Source organism: Macrosteles quadrilineatus, unplaced genomic scaffold (assembly GCF_028750875.1).
Source record: "Macrosteles quadrilineatus isolate MER2022 unplaced genomic scaffold, UCM_ALF_1.0 Scaffold_4__1_contigs__length_99947679, whole genome shotgun sequence".
NCBI lineage: Eukaryota > Metazoa > Arthropoda > Insecta > Hemiptera > Cicadellidae > Macrosteles > Macrosteles quadrilineatus.
This window is the reverse complement of record NW_026542597.1, coordinates 67,596,109-67,619,251: the sequence shown is the minus strand read 5'-3', so window position 1 is coordinate 67,619,251 and position 23,143 is coordinate 67,596,109. Positions and strand designations below refer to the sequence as shown.

The 23,143-nt window shown below is 33.0% G+C and overlaps 1 protein-coding gene across 3 annotated transcripts in view; it reads right to left on the bottom strand.

The window, feature by feature from the left end:
- LOC128991566 (protein eva-1 homolog C) overlaps positions 1–23,143 on the bottom strand; it is a 534,078-nt gene that overhangs the window by 9,227 nt on the left and 501,708 nt on the right. For 2 of the 3 annotated variants that reach the window (XM_054414562.1, XM_054414564.1), the window contains exons 2-4: positions 3,153–3,361; positions 2,543–2,681; positions 1,726–1,875 (exon numbers count right to left, since the gene is read on the bottom strand). In XM_054414562.1, coding sequence (XP_054270537.1) covers positions 1,726–1,875; positions 2,543–2,681; positions 3,153–3,361 — 498 coding nt within the window. The remainder of the gene's footprint in view (positions 1–1,725; positions 1,876–2,542; positions 2,682–3,152; positions 3,362–23,143) is intronic. The other variant, XM_054414563.1, reaches the window with a different exon arrangement.

Here is a 23,143-nt window from a genome sequence, read left to right as displayed (position 1 = left end):
CTTTCCAAAGGGAACTTTCCATATACCTGATGTTAAAATACCTCAGATATGCTTATTTGTATGTTATTCTTTCAATTTATTACATTATAAAAATCAGGTGTGATCTTTTGTTTGTATTACTGTATTCTGTTTTGTTTATTTCAGCTTAACTTAACCAATCAATAGTTTTATTAATACTTATGAAGTCAAATGGGGTGAAGCCCGTGGGTAACAGCTAGTTAGTATGATGTAGACTCTGTAGTTTATCAAAAGTAGGAGAAACTCACTCAAAAACCCAAGTTACACTCAAGTACTGAAGATTTATACTAACATCCCATCTATGGAGTAACTGAAGCCGATTTTACGTTCAAATACTGTATACAAGTTTAATGAGCCATTTATATAGGCTAGGGGTAGAAAAGATATGCTGTTTTACCTTTTATTTTTCAATTAATTGTCCAATAATTTTATGTCCCAAAAAGAAACTATAGTTTACTACTGACTTTAACTTACATGGACATAAAATGTATAAATTTATAGTTGAAGGTTGAATCTTTGACAGAATATGGTGATGCATTTCATTGTTACTTGGAAGATTTATTGTAAAGCATATCATATGAATGATATGAATGATCAAAAACTGTGTTAGATAATATAATTTTAAAGTTAGTTAAGAAGTTAAGGCATGTTCATGTGTTTTTAAGTTCTATTAATCTTGGTAAAAATGTTGGTAAAATTCACAACTGATGGTGGATGTTCATTCAAATTTACAGTCAAAAATGATTTTTCATAAATATCTGTTTGAAATTTTAAGCAGTTACACTCCGTAAACAAATAAACTTTTGGGTCATATTTGGTAAAATAATAACTTAAGTGCAATGTTGGAAGGTTATGTGAGCTGGAATCTCTTGTTTAATTACTACTGCAAGCACACTCCACTACACAGTTCCCTTATTATGTGCAACCACCCTTGGAAAATTTGATTTAACTTTGATGTTGTTTCAAGTTCGGTTGTAAATTTAGGTGATTGCACAGTATTCGTTCTCCTTGTTGTAGATTATATGTTAGCTTAGTTTTGATGTTTTTTTAAGACATTGCTCATACAGTGTTAATTATTCAAACGTTTACCGCTATTCCTGTTTCGGTAATTTTTATTTGAATTGTTTATAGATAACAGCATGTAATAACAAAAGGCAAGTAACATACCTAAAATTACCTTGAAGAAATTGGCCAAACCAACAAAAATCAACAATCGAATCGTCTTTGAACAATTCAACTAGACCTCTTACCCCAACTAAGTTCATGTTTTTATCTGTGTTCCTTGGTGATGATGTTTCAATGCTATTATAACGGTTTAATGTCTTTCTGATATTTTAGAATTAAATTCACGATTGATATTTAATTACTTCGCAATGATAACATATGACTGATATTTAATAATTAAATTAGCCATACGGTATATGGGTTTACTAAATTATACATGGATAGTTTTGTTTTGTCAATAAAATGCCATTTCAATTAGTTAAATAACAAGAAACTAGTAGTCACGGACAGTGCGTTCCTTAAAATGTCTTCAGTTGATCCATAAAGAGTATGTTTACAAAATTTAGGCAAACATTTACTAAAACTTTATAATTCTCTTCTTAGAATCAGACTACAAAAAAGAGTGCGAGTTCACTGACTTGTTTCTAATTGTATTTATAGCTTATACTGGAAGTAAAAGCTTACAAATTACATCATACTCACTCTCCTCTCTGACGCCCTGCGGCTGCGGACATGCGAAGCTCTCGTACTCCGTGCGGCCGAAGCTCGCTGAGTAGACGGCAAGTCTTGTGTTGGGGTTGCAGGTGAGCTGGAGCACCTCGTTCTCACAAGCAACTCTGCTACGAAACTCGTCTGGAGTAACAGACTCGGTATTATCACAGGAAGGAGTCAGAACTTTGTTTCTCTGTGTTGTTAATCTTTGGAAAAATCTTCACCCGAAGTAGACAGTGATTATAGTGTTCCATAGAAATCAATAGGATATTAATGTATTCTTTAGACATTGAAAATAAATCAATATGAAGCTTTACCAACCCTAGAATGAGCTCAATGCATGCCAAGGGCATAGTGAATATTATTACATTAAAGCATTAAAGGCAAATGGATCCATGATAAAAGGGAGCTATATGAGCCACTTGTGTTCTATGAAAACTGTGATCTCTTTGAGCAAAAACTCGTTATACATGAACACCTCGTTCACATACGTAGTTGATGCTGTCACTAATTCCTTTTATTCCTTTGTGTTTATTACTATAGACAATGATGCAAACCAACCAAACACTTAGATTGGCACTTCATACACTCAGATATCCAACTAACAATATGCATCATATGGGTTTTGCAGTCAATAAATTTTAAACAACTACAAATAAACGTAAAATATAAAACAAAATAAAGGGATTGATAGGAAATGCCATTAAACTGTACACAAATTGCGTAAATTGCATCCGTTCCTTTGTTCAGCTATATTGGAAATTTACACCAATTATTTATTGAATTCCTAAATAATGAGCAAACTTACTTGGTCTACACTTGTAGGCAATCTCGACATATTTCCTGGTGCCAGGGCACGGGTCACCGCCAAATGTCTTAGGAGAGGTTTGGAACTTGCATTGTCGCTTCTTCTGACAAGCTTCAACTACCGTCTGCAACAAAGAGTACTAAACCCCGTCAATCAGGTTGTCTGTAATACCTACTGCTGGTTACAATACATACCAACTAGTTTATTATTAAAGTTAATTATTTTGAATCGTATTACATAGTTTTGGAGTTATGCTTGGATATGAAGAACGAACATCCCAAACAAAACAATTTTTTTTTTATTTGTCAACGTTCAGCCAAAATTGTATAAACCTATCCATTAGAATAAAAAAATAAAGTGTTTCTTTTTTCAACCGGCCTCTACTGTATGTGACCTTGAATTCAATCAAAACACATACGAAATGGAAACAGGATAAAAAATGGTGGATGGAAGGTATAAAACCTCGCTAACTTATCCCCCAAATTGCGCTTGAGTTCCAAATAAGCATCTAGAATATTTTTTTCAGATCTACATATATCAAACATCTTATCTTACTTTATTGTTTTAAAAACGGTTTAAATAGCCATAAATAGTGAGGGTTTGAACTGACCTGTAGCGCGTTTGGCCAAAGGCAAGTAGTGTTGACAACATCGTTGTGTGGATTGGCTGGATCTGGACACAGAGCGGCCAGTGCATCAGCAGACTTGCCATACTGGGCGACCTGGACACTGATGCTGGTACTGTCCGGACACTTCAGCACGACCACTTGGTCGTCACAGGCTGCTCTCTGGAACGTCCTCAGCGTGCCAGACAACAGTGCTGCAACATACAACATATGGTCATCAGACTTGCCATACTGAGCGACCTGGACGCTGATGCTGGTACTATCTGGACACTTCAGCACGACCACTTGGTCATCACAGGCTGCTCTCTGGAACGTCCTCAGCGTGCCAGACAACAGTGCTGCAACATACAACATATGGTCATCAGACTTGCCATACTGAGCGACCTGGACGCTGATGCTGGTACTATCTGGACACTTCAGCACGACCACTTGGTCATCACAGGCTGCTCTCTGGAAGGTCCTCAGAGTGCTAGACAACAGGGCTGCAACATACAGTTATCGGATTTGCATACTGGGAACATGTATACTGACGCTGGTACAGTCCGGACACTTCAGCACAGGCTGCTCTCTGGAACATCCTCAGCGTGCCAGACAACAGGGCTGCAACATTCAACATATAGTCAGCAGACTTTCCATACTGGGTGACCTGGTCACTTGCGTTGACTGTAAATCCTTAAAACGGTATTACACTATATTGACTATGTGGAAGGAAATGCATGATCGAATTGAATTATGCAAATTATGGATCTTTAAGCTAATATAATAAAATAACTTATCGTTCTTATCTCTATTATTATACAGGTATATCAGTATGACACAATAATTAAGATCAAGCACCATTGGTCGTATTTGATGATATCATTTTCATGATTTTAATTCAAATAAAATGTGTACGGTATTAAAAAAAGTACAAATTGTAAGTGGGATTGAAAAAAAAACATAGTACATGGCTGCAATAAATAAACTTTTCATTACAAAACTTTCATACCTAGTAAAATCCAATTCTGGCTTAATGAAACAGGCAGAGTCATGAATTAACAGGTTCAACGCCGGATTAAACGTCAGAGCACGAAGTTGGCAGTTCTATTGTTGACTCTGGGATCAACATAACTTTGACTTTACTGTGACCACAGTTGGGACTCATGTGACCTTAAACATTACCACTTGACAGGGGAATAATCACCTTGACTGGTCAAACACGGGAGTAAAATGAGGCTATTGCTCATATCGTGACCGAGTCCATTACTTGGGGTGTTTAATCTTTTCATCATATTATGTTAAGACACATGAGTTAAGCGTTTTTTTTTTGTTTAATTTAGAGTAGTCAGTATGGTTTTAATTGTTTTTTTGTTCACCGTTTAGTGTAATTATGTTTTGTTGTTGTTATGTTGTAGGGATTTGTAACTTAAACTTTTTTTTATGACCTTTAATGTAGACTTTTCCAGCCATAATTGCATCAGCGATAGAGATCACTAGACTTGTGAGGCAAACTCACTTTGGATGATTCAACCCCTCTCCATTTCACTTCATAATTCCATATATCCTTACTTTATCTGAGGAACGAGCTGGTCTAGTGATACAGCGTGGGGCTTTGGAAGCGGGTTCAAACCTTTCCAACCACCACTGGATGTTATCCGTGTGATAATGCCACAACTTTCTTGGACTAGCCTATGTGTTAAACAGTTCTGGGCTAGAACCTAGTCCTAGAACCTCGCTGGGCCAAAATTAGAAAGTGAGACATAAAAAACGTCACTTTTTCATGCAAACTGATTTATGGTCCAGGTAAAGCCACCAAGGAAATCAGTTGTATGATTAATTATTTGCTCCTTATAACCAACCATTCATACGTGGCGGATGGTATATTACTCCCAATTGTATTTATACTTCAGTAATTTAACCCACCTACTCCAGATTGAGTATGTTGTATTTATTGTTGTTGAGACTACAAATTGAGCAAATTCACTGATATTGGGACTGATTATTCCACATATACTGTAACATTTATACAGGGTGCAGAAGACACCATAGGGGAGGACATAGTAAATAATTATAAATGCTCACAATATGTGTTCTCTCTAGAGAGTACTATTTGAGATATGTTTGCAAATGTTTTAAAATTTACATGATATGAGAAAAATTCGATTTTGATTTGCTTGGATTTGTCCTTGATTGGATAAGGTAATTCAAAATGTATTTTAACTCTACTGAAATGTAAATCAAGTTAGGTAGGTTTAATCCAGATGTCATTAAGTTGCTTTCTGATTAATAATTTATTTTTACTTCAAAACTGTGTTTTCTTCTGATCCAAAGGTACATTTTAGGCTTTATATAATTTATGCTGTCATGATAATTGTATAAACAATAGGGTGCATTGATGCAAATCCTTAACGTATATGACCTTCTTCCTGTAGGAACAAATATGGATTAACATCTTAATAATCACTAAATATCTTTTTGGTTCACAAAAGTGACGGAAACTCAATAGTTCGGAACCATAAATTAGCTTTACCATTTAGAGTCTGTGTTGAAATTGTTTTTAATACAGAATTACATTTTTTACATTAATTACATCCAAATATTATTTACAAAAAAAAAACTAAGTATATTGTTGTACAACTAACAACTTTACAAACAAAAAGTTTCACAATATGAATAATAAAACATCTACAAATATCTTAACTATGTTAAACAGTTTCGTTACATAGAACAATTACTAAACGATGTACCTTTGGTATCATTAAATAAGAGAAGTCAACATTTAATCTCAACTTGGGCTCTAAAACCGACAACAACCCTTATTTAGAGTAAGTTTGGCGCCAAACCTCAACGCCTGTACAGCAGCCGCAGTGTGGTGGACAGCTGTTTGCAATCACTGGCTCAACATCCCTTATAGAGGGGTGTAAATCCTTTGCCATCCAGCTGATCGTAAAGGTTAATGAACCGCATGTTAAATACTGCCACATGAGCGCTCTTTATGAGGCGGCGTTGTTGTAGGTTTAGAGAATAAAATTATTTTAAATCTTCTAAGTGATTTTTTTAGTTTTGGTTGTTGTACGTGGTTTAGAAACCTAAACACCAGTGCAACCAATATTGAAGCTGGTACTAATGTAGAGAGTAAGGCTTCGGTTCTCAAAAGTCACGGGTCCAAATCTTATCAATCACCAATTGATTTTAGCGATGTATTAAAACCTGAAGTTGTGAGTAAATTGTTTCTGGAATAAAATTGAATGTCCTAGAACACGTAAAAAGGTACATTTGGTAAATATTGTTAGAAATCAATAGTTGTGCAAAATATTACTTTTAATTCGCCTATTGGGTCTGATGATGATTGGAGTGACCAATCGAAATCGATCACCACTTACCATCTTTTTTGTATATTTACCGTCTTGTGAGTAACAGTATAAGGGTAAATATATGTTTAAGTGTTATAAGACGTTTCTTGTATTTACACTCCGCAAAATATTAAACATAGTTAAAGTATAGCCTTTGATGACACATTCGTTTTTGAGGGCATATTAATTTAAAATTTAATATACGTTTTACTTTGTAACAATTTGATTACCTCACTGTTTGGTTCTGTACTAAGAATTATGTCCTAGACCCTGAATAATGTACATGCGAAACTGTACTAAAGAGTACCCAAATATAGTTAAATTCAATATTTGGACAAAATATCATTCGTAGTTAAACAAACAGCTGTCATACGTAACGCATTACTGTATTGAGTGCAGCCTATAATTTAACACAATGTAGGTTCCCTATTCACATTGTAATTGGTCAGAACACTACAAAACTAGATAAATAATAGGTCAACACAATTAAAAGTTATACCTTCCAAAACAAAAATAACATTTGTAATTTTACTTTGCTTAGTTTGATTAACGTATTGTTAAACTGTTTCCAGGCTTATAACTATGTTTTTGTAGAGAACGTGCAAAAGTTGAGTTCAGAGTGAAAGGAAAACCCTGCAAAAATTGCTGATTCACGTTTCTTCTCCCGGTAAGATCTAGTGGGAAAGTAAATCTTATCGTTCGCGAACAAAAACATCTCATATTAAAGTTTTCGTATCTTTATTTCTTGTTGGAGAAAACATATAATTTTGCAAAAAATTGGGGGAAAATAAATCTTATAATCGTTGTGTCTTATCTTATTTTTGTTAGACGTTTAATGTACGAAGTATTTATGTTTAAACGCGACGTTTAAAGAAAATGTATTTACACGTTTTGTAATTTATTGTGTAAATTTTGCCGATATACCAGCACCATGTAAAAATATACATCATTAACAAAACATACATAAACATAGGAAACAACAATCGTATTAGTATGAAAGGAGGTGTTGAACAATAAAACATTAAATTACACAGCTACTTAACTAATTTGTAAGAAATTAATTTCAAACAATTTTGTTTAAATACTGTATATTCAACAGCCTAAAATTTTGATTAGGTATAAATTGTCAAGCTATTTTTCGTGTAAATCCTAATGTAATATGAATAAAAATTTCAAATATCGTTTTAGTGTTATGTATAGAAATCCCTTATACTCTATTTTTATCATTTACTTTTTCTAAATTCAATACACCCGTACAGATCTCAAGTCATTTTCACTTTTATTTATCGCTCCCTTTTCATTTTATTCATTCTTAGTTGATTTTTGTGATAAGACCAGAACAAAACTAACGTTTGATTACAACAAAAATGAGGGTTGCAAAATAAACAAAAATTATTTATTGAAATATTTTGCAAAGTAGGCCTATCTTTAATTTACTTGATAAAATATCTTGGATAAGTGTGACGATTAGTTTTGATGTTAGGACACCAAAGTTAAATTATGTGTACTGTGAATTTTATTGGATATTATCGTTTTATTTTAGGTCGTTTCTATTCAGACCTACTGGAAATTGTTTGTAGTAGTTGTATTGTGGTGATAATAATTAGGGAAGAGTCAGGTATGCTATGGAAGGTGGTATCGTTGACTAGGTCTATACACTTCTCAATTGACTATTACTCTCTCTACTGTAGGCTACTTATAATCAGTGCGGGTCTGTGTGAATCGGCTGCAAATCTCACTTCAACGCTTTTCACATCGTAAAAATTGCAGAATTGCTGTTCTATTGTAAAATTATCGGATTTAAAATGCATATCGTATAGGCCTATGATGGAATAAAAACATATTTGGTCACACAACATTTGTTTACAAGATGATTTTTCACATTAAAACTGCAAGAAACTTTGTCTTTATATGTGTAAACTAGCTGATCTGAATTGTACACGGTTTTAACTGACTACTGAATTCCCGTACGTAGGACGGGCTAACACATCGTAAATTTATTAAGATTTTTTCCTTTTTAACTTTCATATAATCTCAAAATACATTGTAAGAATAAAATAATTAGAAATGAAAACTTATTTATAATGTATTATTATGAACTCTTATCACTTCTGCCATAACCATGACAGTTACAAATGATATACTTATACATAGGTACATACCGGAGACGTATTTCAGCTTTATGAACACACAAATCACAAAGACAATGGAACTCATGTCAGCTGGGCGCGGCGAAAATTTAATACGAAAAATAACCGCGCGAACCACAAATACCGGAGCTAAAGCAACATTCTCATTGTGTTGACCGTAGACGATGGAACGAGTGTGACCGGGGCTCGTAAAGCACTTCTACACGCTAGAGCGTAACTCAGCTGTGGAGCGATCTGAGTGAACGACTCTTTAAACGGATCAGTAAAAAGAACGGGAACAATAAAAATAATACACTTCTTATAAAAAGCGTTACTGCTTTTTACCATTGGCAATTGATATTACAGTTTTTTTATATGGACATTTTCTCATTAATATTTATATTCAAGTGTTTTAAGCAAATAAAAAGGTTTTGAGGGATTGAAATTTCTCTCAAAAGTATAAAATATTGGTGCGGTTTAGCAGTTAGTTGTATTATATCATAATGTGCTTGTATTTTACAAATATTTCTCATGATTGGATACGTCATTTTAAATTGCATTTTTATATCGCATAAGTGAATTATTCCAACGTATCTCTATGTACTTATTAAAATGTATTGACCTTTAGTGATTGAACACAATAAAAATACCTTTATGCATTTTACCGTTACTATTGATAAAACAATAGTCAATGATTCTACATAATTGATGATGAAATTGAGCTCCTTAAAAATATTTCTTGAAATAATGTTTAGATAACGGTTTATTACAAATTACCATACTTTTTCTTTGACTAGCATTATTTCGTTCTTATTATTTTATTTATGAACTATTAGAACCTGCAAATAAAAATCCAATTAAAGTATTACTTTGCTTTATACAAAACTTACAAAAATTTACGAATAGAAATTTAAAGCACACTTGGTTTGGAGTAGGCCTATTTTAAAACTTTTGCAATATTATTTATTATACAAATCCGTTATACAATTGCATTAAATACATTCAACTATTATAGTATGATGATATATACAATTCGTAAAATCACCTCTTGGTACAAAAGTAGAAATTTAATCCATATGAGCCAGTCTAGACATAATTTTAATATATTAAGAACGCAGTTGAATGAGCCACATACACAGTGCAGTGTGGCCTAAAATTATATTTTCCTTTAGTTCTCGTTACTATGACAATGGGTAGAACATAGAAGATACTATTTTTTTCGGCATAATAATTCATTTACACATGTGAATTCACTATGTAATTGAAATCAACAACGTTAATTTTATTTTAAAACTTCAACTCCCAACTGGAATTTCAACTTATATCAATCATCAAAGATATAGCCTAAACAAAATAAATGTGTGATATATTGTTTCCCCGATGATAGAACAAATAATTTTATCAGAGTGATCCGACTCCTCCCAAAGATTAGTTCAGCAGACCAACTCCCCAGACAGACCACGCCCACCGTCGCGTGCAGACACGCGTGCAGTTCCGCCTAACACGCCAGCTGTCTCCCGCACCCCACTACTCATTATGACGCATTAATATTCCCCAGAACTGTGGATCGTGACAGTTCCAATGGTTTAGCTAAGTGAAGGAAGCTCACCCCCGCCGTGTAAACGGGCATCATTATGTTTGAAATATTTTGGTCCTAATAAATGACTTGACTGAGTAAAATAGATGGTACCCTCGACTCATAACTGAGGGGAACGTGTTTGTCGGTTGACGAAGTATCAAACTGAGTAGAGAATGTATTGGCTGTAAAGAACAAAAGATATATTTTTTTACTATAACTACTTTTAGCTAAAAAAATTAAAACTAATATATTCCTAATTTCATCGCACGATATGGGGTCGTATGAAAAATTTAATCAAAGTTTACTGCTGGCGAGAAATACCATCGTTTACGGGGAATTAGTTTTTTTTTACTATGATGGAGAATAAAGCAACCGTTAAAACATGCTTTCACAAAATTTTGAGAGCTAGAATCTCAGGTAAGAAAGTACCTAAGATATAGAACTATGAGTTCACAAAGCCAGCCAACAAAGAATTACCACACAAAGCAGCCGTACAATAGTAAAAAATAAATATGCGGAGACAGAGCTGGTGCGCAAACAAAATGGATGCGTCTGCTGCATAAGATAGTAGTTACAGCTCCTCCTAACACGGTCTTAATCTAGTTGCATTTTTTTTATTTTTGCACATAATAATGCAACATAATAATGCAAAACCTAACGAAGAAGCCAGATTCTAAAACGTCGATAAAATAATTGACTAACCAATGTCTGTAAACACGTACGATGCTGGTCAAGAAGTTATTTAATAAACATTTATAAGACATAATGAAGTTAAACGCCAACAAATAGGCATGGATTTTAATAAAAGACCATAACTAACAGAATACATAACTTAAAAAAAAAAGAAGTTAATTTGAAACCAAATTCAAACGATTTCACTCAAACAAAAGGCCTCCAACGCACTTCATTACTTTACTCACGAAAAAAGCTTTACTCTTTGACATTTGGTTGAAAATGTAACCTCTTTATAAAACGAAAATTGAACACTGTATTCTTTCATCACCATTTTTTATTTGCACGTGCCAATAAAAAGACTTATAAAATGCTTTTAATCTCTTTGGCAAAAATTAATAGCTCAAAGAATATAAAAACCTCTACATTATTAAATTTTCTCTGTAATATCCATTAAAAAGACTGAAATGTTACATTTTTATTTCTTCAAACAGTAGAGTAGTTTAAAACGTATTAGTTTTACCATTGCAATTCAAAAAATAAAGTCGCACAATAATTAGGAATCAAAATAACGAGAATGCCTTTTTCACGACACTATGATGTTTTAGCTGTTTTACATACGGTGGTTGGTGGCTGAAAGTAACGTTTTGGCTGGCATGGCCAGCTGTCATAGTCATTTGGGGACCAATCAGGTTTTTACATCCCTATAGTCGCAAAATCAGCTTACTTTCTTAAAACAAGAATGTATATTAAACACACAATCAGTATACATAGCATGGAAATAGAATTGATTTATTGTCACCGCTGCCTAGCAACTAGTTTTTTTCCTGATTCCCCAAATTATTTCTTAACATAACCTTTTAGTTGTGTTGACTATCAGTGTGCATTATTATTGTGGTGAATAATAGGATATAGTGTGGTAAAAAATAACGTTCGTACCACGGACCGAAATGGTTTTGCAGCTGTCGATCGTTTTTAGTTCTCGACTTCGTCTCTAACATAAAATCTATCTCGAGCCGGCAAAACCTCATCTTTGGCCCTAGGTACGAAATATACTATATTGAAGGTCAGATGCAAAATAAAAATTAAAAAATCTCTGTTTCCATGGAAATTACAAAGCCTTTTTGATAAACTAACAGGTTTATTATAATTATTTTCACGCTGTGAAAACATTTGTTTACACAACGGGGGCGTTTATTTAGACACACAGTATCTTGTATAGTATCAGTATTCACTTTCATAAGTACGCAATTATTCTATTACATATCTATTATTATAAATATGTTGTTCTTTTTCTTATCTAACAAAGACGATACTTTAACTTAGGTAACACCTTTTATTAATATTTTAGCTCTTTTTTCCAACTAACTTCATGATCAAAAACAAAAAGATTCAAACAAACCCATAAATCACTTGTCAGCCTATACAGGAATCACGTTATTTCGAGAACGTCGAGCGTATTTCCGAAGCGAGCGCTAAGAGTATTTGTACAAAGGCCTGTTTATTTTAAGCCATTGTAAGAGCTGGCAACTTCAGAGTGCGGGAAGTAGGAGTTTGACGGTTTGTTTACTTTATTCACTTCCTCAAGACAAGCGTGTTTTGCGGAAAGGTGATGTTTATTTGTGTCGGACGTAATTCCTTTCCAGATAATCTAAGGGTGGAGTTCCTTGAACCTACTAACCAGGCTATGTTTGGTGGGGCTTACAAAAACTGTGAAATCACACGAGACAACACCCCAGAACACGGAGGCATTAAACAAGATGTAAAATAAAAACCGTCGCAGTCCCGCGGGAGTTTCGGGTTCCTAGGGGAGCCAGATGCACTGGGAGTGACGTGATGCAGGCGGTGATAACGGAGACGAAACGCCATAATACAGAGGTCGGTTGTGACGAAAGATGAAAGATAGTCTCATCCGGTGTCGGCTACTGTCTAGGGACGCCAACATTCAGAAGTTTTGTGTCTCATTAAACTAATTAACCTTTATGTAGCAGGGGTTTCGAAGGGGTGTAGAACTAAGAGTTGCAATCCCTCAGCACTTGGATTTGGATGCAATAGGCTAAAATATATTTGTTTTTAGGATATGTGACCTTAAACAGGGTAAGTGACAATCGTAAATAAACCTTTAGTTTAATGTTGATGTTTTGTAAAGGTAATGTATACAAACGCAGGGATTGCGATATCAAATGTCTGTAATAATCTCTTAAAACATCAATTGTTTGTTTGGTGTTGTTTATAGCTAATGTTTATTACTAAGCACAACGTAAAAATTAATGATGCTCATACTGGTTTACATAAGTAATCTTTAGATTGTGTACCATAACCAGTTCAAAGATCGGCGATGAATGGCAGAATATGATGGAATTAAATTTTTTCTAAGTCACAGACCTTATATTAATAAATTTAAAACTAACGATAGCATTAGGGATGTACAAAATGTCTTCCCTATCAACTTGTGTCTCTTCAAACTAATTCATTGATGGACTAATACGAAATTGGCATAACGAATATCATTGTTGTAGAAACTTCATTACATCAAAGCTCAACTGCTGCACGTAACTGAATTTCGTTTTCCACACGACTAAACTCAGTTTCATAACATCCAGAACAGTTGCCGCTACCAACATTCATTGTTTATGCAATAAACTGTCCACAACAAAGGAGTTGAGCATTGCTGTAAACATGTGTTTGTGAGGCAGAGCCTGCTGTTACGACTTCCGGTGTAAAACACCCAAAAGTTGAAAGGTACAAAGAACAAAGGAATTCTCAGTTCATTGAGTACAAATTAAACGGTAGAGAATTGAAATATTGAAATATTTAGAGATATTGTTGTTTGCTTAATTAAATCTGTGCAATTTATGATCAAAGATACCATAATGGCATTTATATTTTAAATAACTTCTTGATCAGCATTGTACGTGTTATTAAATTTACGGAAAGTTCAACTACTAGCTACTGAAGTCGAAGCAAAATGTAAAATCACTCAGAGACGTAGACCATTATGCCGTTCGGAAGGAAGTGACAGCCAACGATTTCACCAGCCTAGGACCCATAGACCCCAGCAGAAATGAAGAACTGAAGACATGCAACAATATAAAGAAGAAGCTGGAAGAGAATAGCTCAATTGTTGTGAAAGCAGACAAAAGCAACGCCATCGTAGTGCTCGGAAAAGAAGAATATATAAAGAAGACGGAAGATTTCATCAAAGAAAATAACTTCATAGAGCTGAAAAAGGATCCAACGCAGAGGTACCAAAGAGAGCTGTCCGAGTCGTGAAGAGATGCACCAGAGTGATTCCCGAAGAATATCGACAGAAGATGAACATCCTAAATTCTAAAGCGCCCGTGATGAAAGGGATCCCAAAAATACACAAGAAGAATGTACCCATCAGACCATTAGTTAACTTTAAATGTGCTCCTACCTACAATGTTTCAAAATTGTTAGCAAGTAAGCTCAGCAATGATTTAGAATTAGAATATGTATACAATGTAAAGAATAGTTATGAATTTGTTGAACGTGTAAAGAACATAGATATAGATTCGAATAGTAGGCTAGTCTCATTTGATATCGCAAATCTGTACACAAACATACCTGTATCAGAAACTGTATATCTTGTTAAATGTAGGCTTTTGCAGAATAGTTTAGACGATGAATATGTCAATCAGATTGTAAAATTGCTTGTGACTGTTTTGAAGCAAAATTATTTTAGATTTAACAATAGATTTTACGAACAAACAGATGGTTTAGCTATGGGAAGTCCACTTTCGGCAATTTTGTCAGAAATATTTTTACAGCACCAGGAAAAAGAAATGTTAATGAATTTAAGAAAGAATCATGATGTAAAACTGTATGTTAGATATGCAGACGACATTCTTGTTATCTTCAGACAAGCCCAGGAGCAGGAGCATGAAACGATGATGCAGACACTAAACAGCCACCACCCAAACCTCACCTTTACCAACGAGTTTGAAGAAAACAAAAAGATCAACTTCCTGGACCTCACATTAGAGAGAAAAGACAGCAAGATAGAGTTTGACATCTACAGGAAACCTACGCAAACGGACACTACAATCAACAACAAGTCTATCCATCCGACAATCCACAAGACCGCAGCCTTTAGATCTATGCTGTACCGAGCCTATAAGATCCCACTTAGCCAAGCCAATAGGAAAAAAGAACTGGACACCATTAAGAAGATCTGAATGGATTTCGAACCAAGACAATAGAGGACATCGCAAGGAAGGCGAGGAGAAAAATCGATAGACAGAATACACTAAACAGCAGAACAACATTAGAAGAGATAAAAGAGGAAAGCACCAGATATATCACATTTAGCTACACGGGGACTACAACACAAAGGACTGCTAACAGATTCAAGAAATACGGAGTTTCAATAGCCTACAGGACTCAGAACACCATGAGTAAAATACTGCATCCAAAAATAGAAGATTGTAACAAATTTGACACTTCGGGCATCTATAAAATCAATTGTAACGATTGTGATAGCTTCTACATTGGACAGACTGTGAACTTCGTAAACCGCTTCAAAAACCACATATCTGCGTGGAGGAACAACAAACCGGAAAGATCAAATGTCGCACAACACCTGTAACAAAATGGGCACTCACTAGGAAAAAAAAATGGAGGATAGTCTAGATATTTTAAAGAATTGTAAGAAAGGATATGTAACGAATGCTTGGGAGGAATTGTATATTTATAAGGAAAAATGTAAAGATAGAAATAAGTTGATTAATGAACAAATACATTTTGATTCCAGTTGTACTTATAAAAATGTATAGGCCGGTGCTTCCGGTAGCCAATAGGGTATAAGTAGGGACGCCATTCAAGATTCTTGTCATTCGCCTATTGGGTCTGATGATGATTGGAGTGTCCAATCGAAATCGATCACCACTTACCATCGTTTTTGTATATTTACCGTCTTTTGAGTAACAGTATAAGCGTAAATATATGTTTTAAGTGTTATAAGACGTTTCTTTTATTTACTTTCCGTATTTATATTTTATCCGGATAAATCGAAGAATGTAATGGAATAAATAATTTGATCAGAACCATGATTATTATTCACGTGCGTTATAAGAAACACAAACTGAAGCTATAAAATAGTACGATTCAATATACAAAATTTTTTGAGATTAAACATTTTGTAAAAATATCAGTTTTTGGACTACGTACTGTTTTTGTTAAGGGATAAAATAATTTCTGTTTGAACATTTTTATCAAACTTATATGATTGTATTTTATTCAAAAACAGATAAAACAGTGCAAAGACAGTAACCCAACCATAGGTGTGTTTGATAAATCATGGAACGATGTTTCTTAATTTAAATTTAGTTTCCCAGATAACCATCATAAGCAACATTTGCTGTAAAATAATACGACAATAAAATAAATAAAATAAAATAAAATATACGACAAAAAAGGAAAGAAAATGTGAAATATGAGCAATACTCCTAGAAAATGGTTGATTCTTAATTTGAAGTTGTATAAACTCTTTCTCGAATTTCATTTGTTAATAAAACATTTTATACTCATTAAGAATCATTTGATGTGATCATGCATTCTATCAAGCAAATTTACAATGGTTGTAAACCTTCTTATTCCAGAACTAATAACATATTGTGTAACAAACTAATGCCGAGTTTGGTGTTGTAGGGCCATCATGCTGGCGTAATAACAACTTGGCAAAGAACCATGTGTTGGCAAAACTTGTGTAATAGAGGATGTAAGTAATAAAGATCAAAGTACAGAATTTAGGTTGGTTTTTAAACTATGATCAGTTAAAACTGTAAAGGTATTAAGGTAAACATTTAGGTTTGTTGGCAGAACATATGTCCTGAATAATAATAAAGCACAAAACAAATGTTGCTCAACCCGAGAATGACCAATACATTTGCCAAAAAAACCAATTGCATTCCTTTTAACTTCACGTACTACGGTAGCCTACAACAATGTGTCGTCAACAGTGAAATTCTTACAACAAGTATTATAAATCAATGATTGTATTCAGATATGTATAAAAAGGAAAATATCTCCTCCATCGATGGGGGAAAGTACTTAGGAAACGGAACTCATGCTTGAGGAATCGATCACTTTTACCGGACTGTGAATCCTAAATAGAACTTCATTGCGTTAACGCCTGTGATAACTTTATTTTGGATGGCATTCATTGTCTTTTTCCATATTATAGAGGGTAGTGCGTGAATATTCTAGTAAACATTCATAGTTTCGATTTAATAAATTGCCACATAAACTTTTGGTTAAATGCATAATCAAATTGAATTTGTCCTTTCAGCTTCATCAAAAATAAACATTCAAGAAAAATGAATTAAAAAAAAAATTTAAAACTTGAATCACTTCTGATCACGACTGAACTTGGCTTATAAGATAAGATGTACAATGGCTGGATACAAGACATTAATTATGCAAGATATAAAATCAATTTATTCAGAAATGAAACATTACATAGATTATACAGGGTGACATTATACAATGGCACCCTATAACATTGCAAATGTAAGTAACCATGAGTTTGGTATCATTCTACAGCTCTTGACAAACTATATACCTCAATTATTTAGTTTGTCAAGACCTGTAAAGTGATACCAAATTCAACTACGAGTATACTTGCCTTTTGAAAAAATTTGAGCTTCCCCATACCCCCGCTACCCTAAGGGCAACATTTTCAAATTCAACCGTCATTATTGTAGTCTTTCAGATCCAAGAAAGTTGGCACAAACTGATTTTAAATATCTCAAACGGTTGAAAAGTTAAGGGGGAGGGGTTGCAAGTTACTTCTCTATTTAAATTAGTCTTTTCTATGTAAATAGTCTCAAAAAGCTACAGAATATAACACCGTATCTTTAATCAATATAAACTAAGAAAACTGTTAGAACTCAATAAAAATATTATAATAAAGATGTTTTAAATATTCTGGTTTACGATAGGAATTATAAAAAAAATTAAACGCTAAATATTCTTATAAAGTATTTAATACAATTTGGATCAAGGAAATTTAACCCTTTGATTAGAAATTATATAAAAATATCAACGGATCATTTTTTAAGTTTCTTTAAATTTCATGCTCAACCTCTACAACACAAAAACAGTTTGTAAGTTTCTAAATTGTTGAGTTATAGAATGTGTTCAGAATACAACAACGAGTTTGTAACGCAATAAACATTAAGCACAAAAACCCTTTGAAAACCAAATAAATTGTTATTAATATTAAAGTTTTGCTCATAATTCATAACAGATGCAGACAGTCTGATGGTGCGGCATTGTTAGCATCCCTTTAGTTCGGGGAAAGCAACAAAGGGTAAAAAAACAGGAGTTTAATTTCCTCCAGATGCTTTCTAATAACATTATGTCTTAACATTAGTTTGTGTCTATTCGCTGAGATCGTGCCCTATACCATTGGGTCTTAAGCTTTTTCGGCAAAATCAAACAAGCTGATATTTACGTTGGTGCTAACATATTTAATTTAGCTTGATGTTGTTGTTGTTTAACTTCTAAGATTTGTTGACACGTCAGTATTACTGTCCAATGGGGAGCGAGGGTCTAGTGGTAGATCGTGGGAATTAATTAACAGGGGTCCTGGCATGAAATCCTGTCATATCACCAATGGATCTAAGTTATAATGCAACAGACTTAGCCTGAAGTGAAATGCAATTCCGGTTTAAAAGTAACATCCAATAATAATTTCAAAGCATACTAAATCTTTTGAAACAAACGTTTATATATTTTGGAATCTGATTCCTTACTAATGTCAATATCACATCAAATAAATTGAAATTTTAAATTTCTGTAAAGAAAACAAGAAAAACGCGTCACATGATGATACGCGTTACAATGTATTCATTATTTTGTAAGAACTCATCGGTGGCAAGTTCAGCTAAATTGGTATATTATTGCAGACATAATTTGTCTTACTTCAAGACATTCACTGTGAGAAAATTACTGTCAACTACTAGTCAAAATCTTTAACAAATTCTACAAACTGCTTTAGTAATTCTCAAACAACTGTTACCTTTTACGTTTTTAAGAAGGTTAATTTGATTCCTTAAATACCTGAAGTATTTAATTGTATTGCCATACTAGAGACTCAGTAATGGTAAGTAATGGTAGGAGAGAAGAAATAATGTTTTTTGCAAAAGAAAATGTCAGTGTTATGACCATCTTTAATTAGATGACTCGAATAGACTGCATTTTACAAAGGTTAAGATATTATCTTGGTTTTATTATTGTATAATAGGATTTTGTTGTAATCTGAAAGTAGATAGTTTGACTACCGTCCATCCCAATTTACTACACACAATGCTCTTCTTCTTACAAATTATATCTTTCATCAAATAATAAGATGTATGTTTTAGCTGTAGTATGATTTGACAATTATTATTCTTAACCCCATCAAAGTAATCAAAACCAATAAATATCGACAACAAAATTCAGTCCCTTCTATTACGCTGGGTGCAGTACTAGTGAATACCTTTCTGCTTCAACGGGAAGAAACTCAAAAAAACTCTTAAGGGGATTTTTCGTAGAATTTGAGGATACTATCGATGGTACAAATGTTTCCTCATCACTGTTTAAGTGATCTTCATCTTCATTGTATAAACGTAAAAGATAAACATAAAATCTTAAAATTGTTTCAGTTATTTGAAAATTATGTCTTGTAATTTTGGTTTAAATTATTGATGATTGTTGATAGTATTAATGCACCTGCACAAATATACATGTATATATACCAGACGTTGGTGTTACGGATACTAAAGAGTAAATAAATAAATAATGGAACCAATACGTATTCGGTCCAGTCCCAGTAGGATCACCTGACAGCTGATGAATTAAACATCACCACATGTCATGTGACTTTATATTTCCACTCTAAAGGATCATATACCTCATTGCATACAGAATCGACCTTCTAAATATACACATTTTCATCAAACATATAGAATGAAATTTTGAGTTTTCGTCAATCATATTGATGATAATATATTTATTATCATTATATTTGTTATTCTATAATTTACATCCCTAACTAATATCAGAAGGTTACAAGTAGAATAATTGTTATTGTACTTTTAAACTTCTGATATTTAAATTTTACGATTTTAAGATAAAGATTAGTAAATATAAAGGTTGCAGACATAATTTTAGAAATGTAATTTCTTGTTTTGGTATGAATACATATTTACCAAGATTCTATATACTGTGTTTTGTAACGCAGAAAAGAAGATATACAGGTCAAATATAAAAATCCGATGTTTTTCTAATCTAAGATTGAATCATTATTCATTCAAATGTAAGGTTTAAGTTTTCAATGCATTTAGATTGAACCCACTATACCATAACAAATAGCTAAATGTCTAAACGTACCACGTTCAGCCATTTTTCACCAAAATGAACACATAACATACAAAATGCCACAGATATTGGTTTTTACTTGAATTATGTCAATTTCAAAATCATACAGAACATTTATGCTTTTGTATTATTCAATGTTTATTATATGAAATTACCACAATAAAGACAGCTTAATATTGTTTTAAGAATGTTGCGTCTGTGAGAAAAAAATTGATTGTACATTTAGTGGTAAAAAATTAAAGCCAAAAGGTAAAATAGTTCAATGTTAAATTAAAAACAGCATCATGTCATGTTTTTAGTCAAATGTTTAATATATTTATCAGTGGCAATACAACAATTTACATAAAGATAATAGGTTAACAGCTAACAACAGTATATGTTTGTGTTTTATAACTAGGTTAACAATAATAAATAATGAAATGAATATCAATAATAAAGGATATTCTATGAATACCAAAAATAAATGATTAAATGAAAAATAATTATAAATGATTTGAGATAACGTAAAACTATGACACAACACAAATCTTCACAGTGAATTGCCTATTATGATTATTATGTTTTATATCAAATTGACAAACCTGATTTATGAATAGTAACAAATGGAACCCAACAATTTATCATAGCTAAGCAAATTCTGAGTAAATTGACGAGTAGACATATTCATTTGTATTTGAAGAGGTTTTATCCAATTAAACAATGATTTGACGAAAACACAAATTCACCCCTTTTAATCGTACAGACACACCTTATAAACACCAGGGTCTAAATTTGAATAAGTGGAACTGACTGTTACCTAGATCCTAATCGCATGTGTTTAGGTTTTGCATAGCGTAACAATGTTTTGTACAATTTTATATGTTTAATTATCTAAATCATAATAGTTACGATTTCCATTTTTCTGTAGAACTATTATGTAGATGTGGTTGACATAGAACTTTGTTTAATATTTTTACTTGGAATTGATTTAATGAGAGTTTACACCGAAGAGTGTACATTTTTATTTGAAATCTATGGTAAAATATTTAATTTAAAAAGTTGTTTATAGTAGTTTACGCAACGATTGCGTAAAGTTAGTGTTAACGACACGAGTAGAAAATTTAAGGTACGAGCCTTGGCTAGAGCCTTAAAACCCTTCTACGAGTGTCGTTAACATTATTAACGCGGGTTGCGTACACTACTTTACCTACGACATTGTTTTAATTACTAAAAATCACTACTCATAACTTCTGTTTTCGTTTATGACCTCGCATTGCCACTGACAGTGATGCAACGAAACATTGTATCAAACACTATGCACCAATCAACAATTAAATTGGCCTGAACAGCTGATTAGTTGAATTTCAAATCATCACAATTTTACTTCTCCTCTCTCAATCCTTGAACCTCATTGGTCCGTTACCCGTGTTGTTATTAGTAAAACTATGCTGTTATGAAAGTAAACAATGCTGTTATGAGATACTTCTCAATTCTAAGAACTGTACTGAAACGGCTACTTTAAAAAACGGTCGTAGGTAAAGTAATTAAAAGCATAAGATTAGCTAAGTTATTATATTTAAGTTGTAGTATAATTTACAAGGATCTTATCAGATGCAAAACAGCCAATATTTACTTTGTGGCTTATTTACGTTGCCTGCAGTTTGAGTAGAGTTACAGTACTAATAGAATTTACATGGATATATTAACATAGATTCTGTAAAATAATAGACACGGAAATGTATCTCAGACACTTATTTTAGTGGACACATTGTTTTCTGATTAAAATGCAAAGGTGCAATAATTACGTTAATTAAAGTAAAGCACCCAGCTTTCCCTGATCATTAGGCTTTAAATAAATAATCCTGACTGATGAAACAGCTGATTAAGATCTAGGTCCCCATCTAAATTGATAATGATAATAATAACGATGATATGAAGTTTGTTTCATTAAAATGAATTAGGTGTTTTAAGATGTACCTCCTAAAATATTTGTCTCCAAAGTGTATGTATTTATTAAGTTCTACCTAAATTTGTTTTCATGATTAAATACTATGTATTACATCTAGTAGGCGATGTAAAAGTTATACTTCTTAGAAAGAACTTGTTTCCAAGAACCGTGTTTGGTGTTGTATGACCGTCACGTGGTGCAACAACTTGGCAAGAAACCATATGTTCGCAAAACTTCGCTAATAGAAGCTTTCAGTAATAACTGGCGTGGCTAGAAAAGAACAATAGATCAAAATATTTATTTGGAATATATGGGTAAACAGTGAACGCACATCAATATCTTAGGTACCACCTAGAACGTAATTAAATGTGCCTATAGTAAATAATTGAACCTAAATACATTTTACTAAAGAATTGGTTCACTTTCTCAGCTTACTGTTTCAAAAGTTGTATACGAGTAACACAACCTAACTATTGTGACCTGTTAAAATTATATAGTAAAAATTTAGAACGAAGACTATTGATACCTTTGAGTATCTATATTCGTCGTTTAAAATATTAACTATTCATAGAAATGATATTTGTCAGATTCTGAAGTATGTTAAAAAAGTTCAGAGAAACAAAAGATAACGTCTTCAAGAATTCACATTGTATACAACACAGTTAGTATAAGCTAAGTTGAGTTAAAAACGTCTGAGACACAACACGTTAACGGTACGTTAACTTTGCAATAAACGCCTCAGAGACTGTACTCGGGAAAATCAGTCTTGCGATAAAAATGTCAAGTGTGCAATTTATGTTCGTTATTCTGTTTGCCCTAGATTAAATACAGTAAATATAGGTCATTTAATTTCTTTTATACAATATCTTCATTTTTGTAAAAATTTAATAAGAGGTTTAAAATGATTTTTCGTGGTTAATAAATAAATTTTCATTAATATTAAATGCACTTAG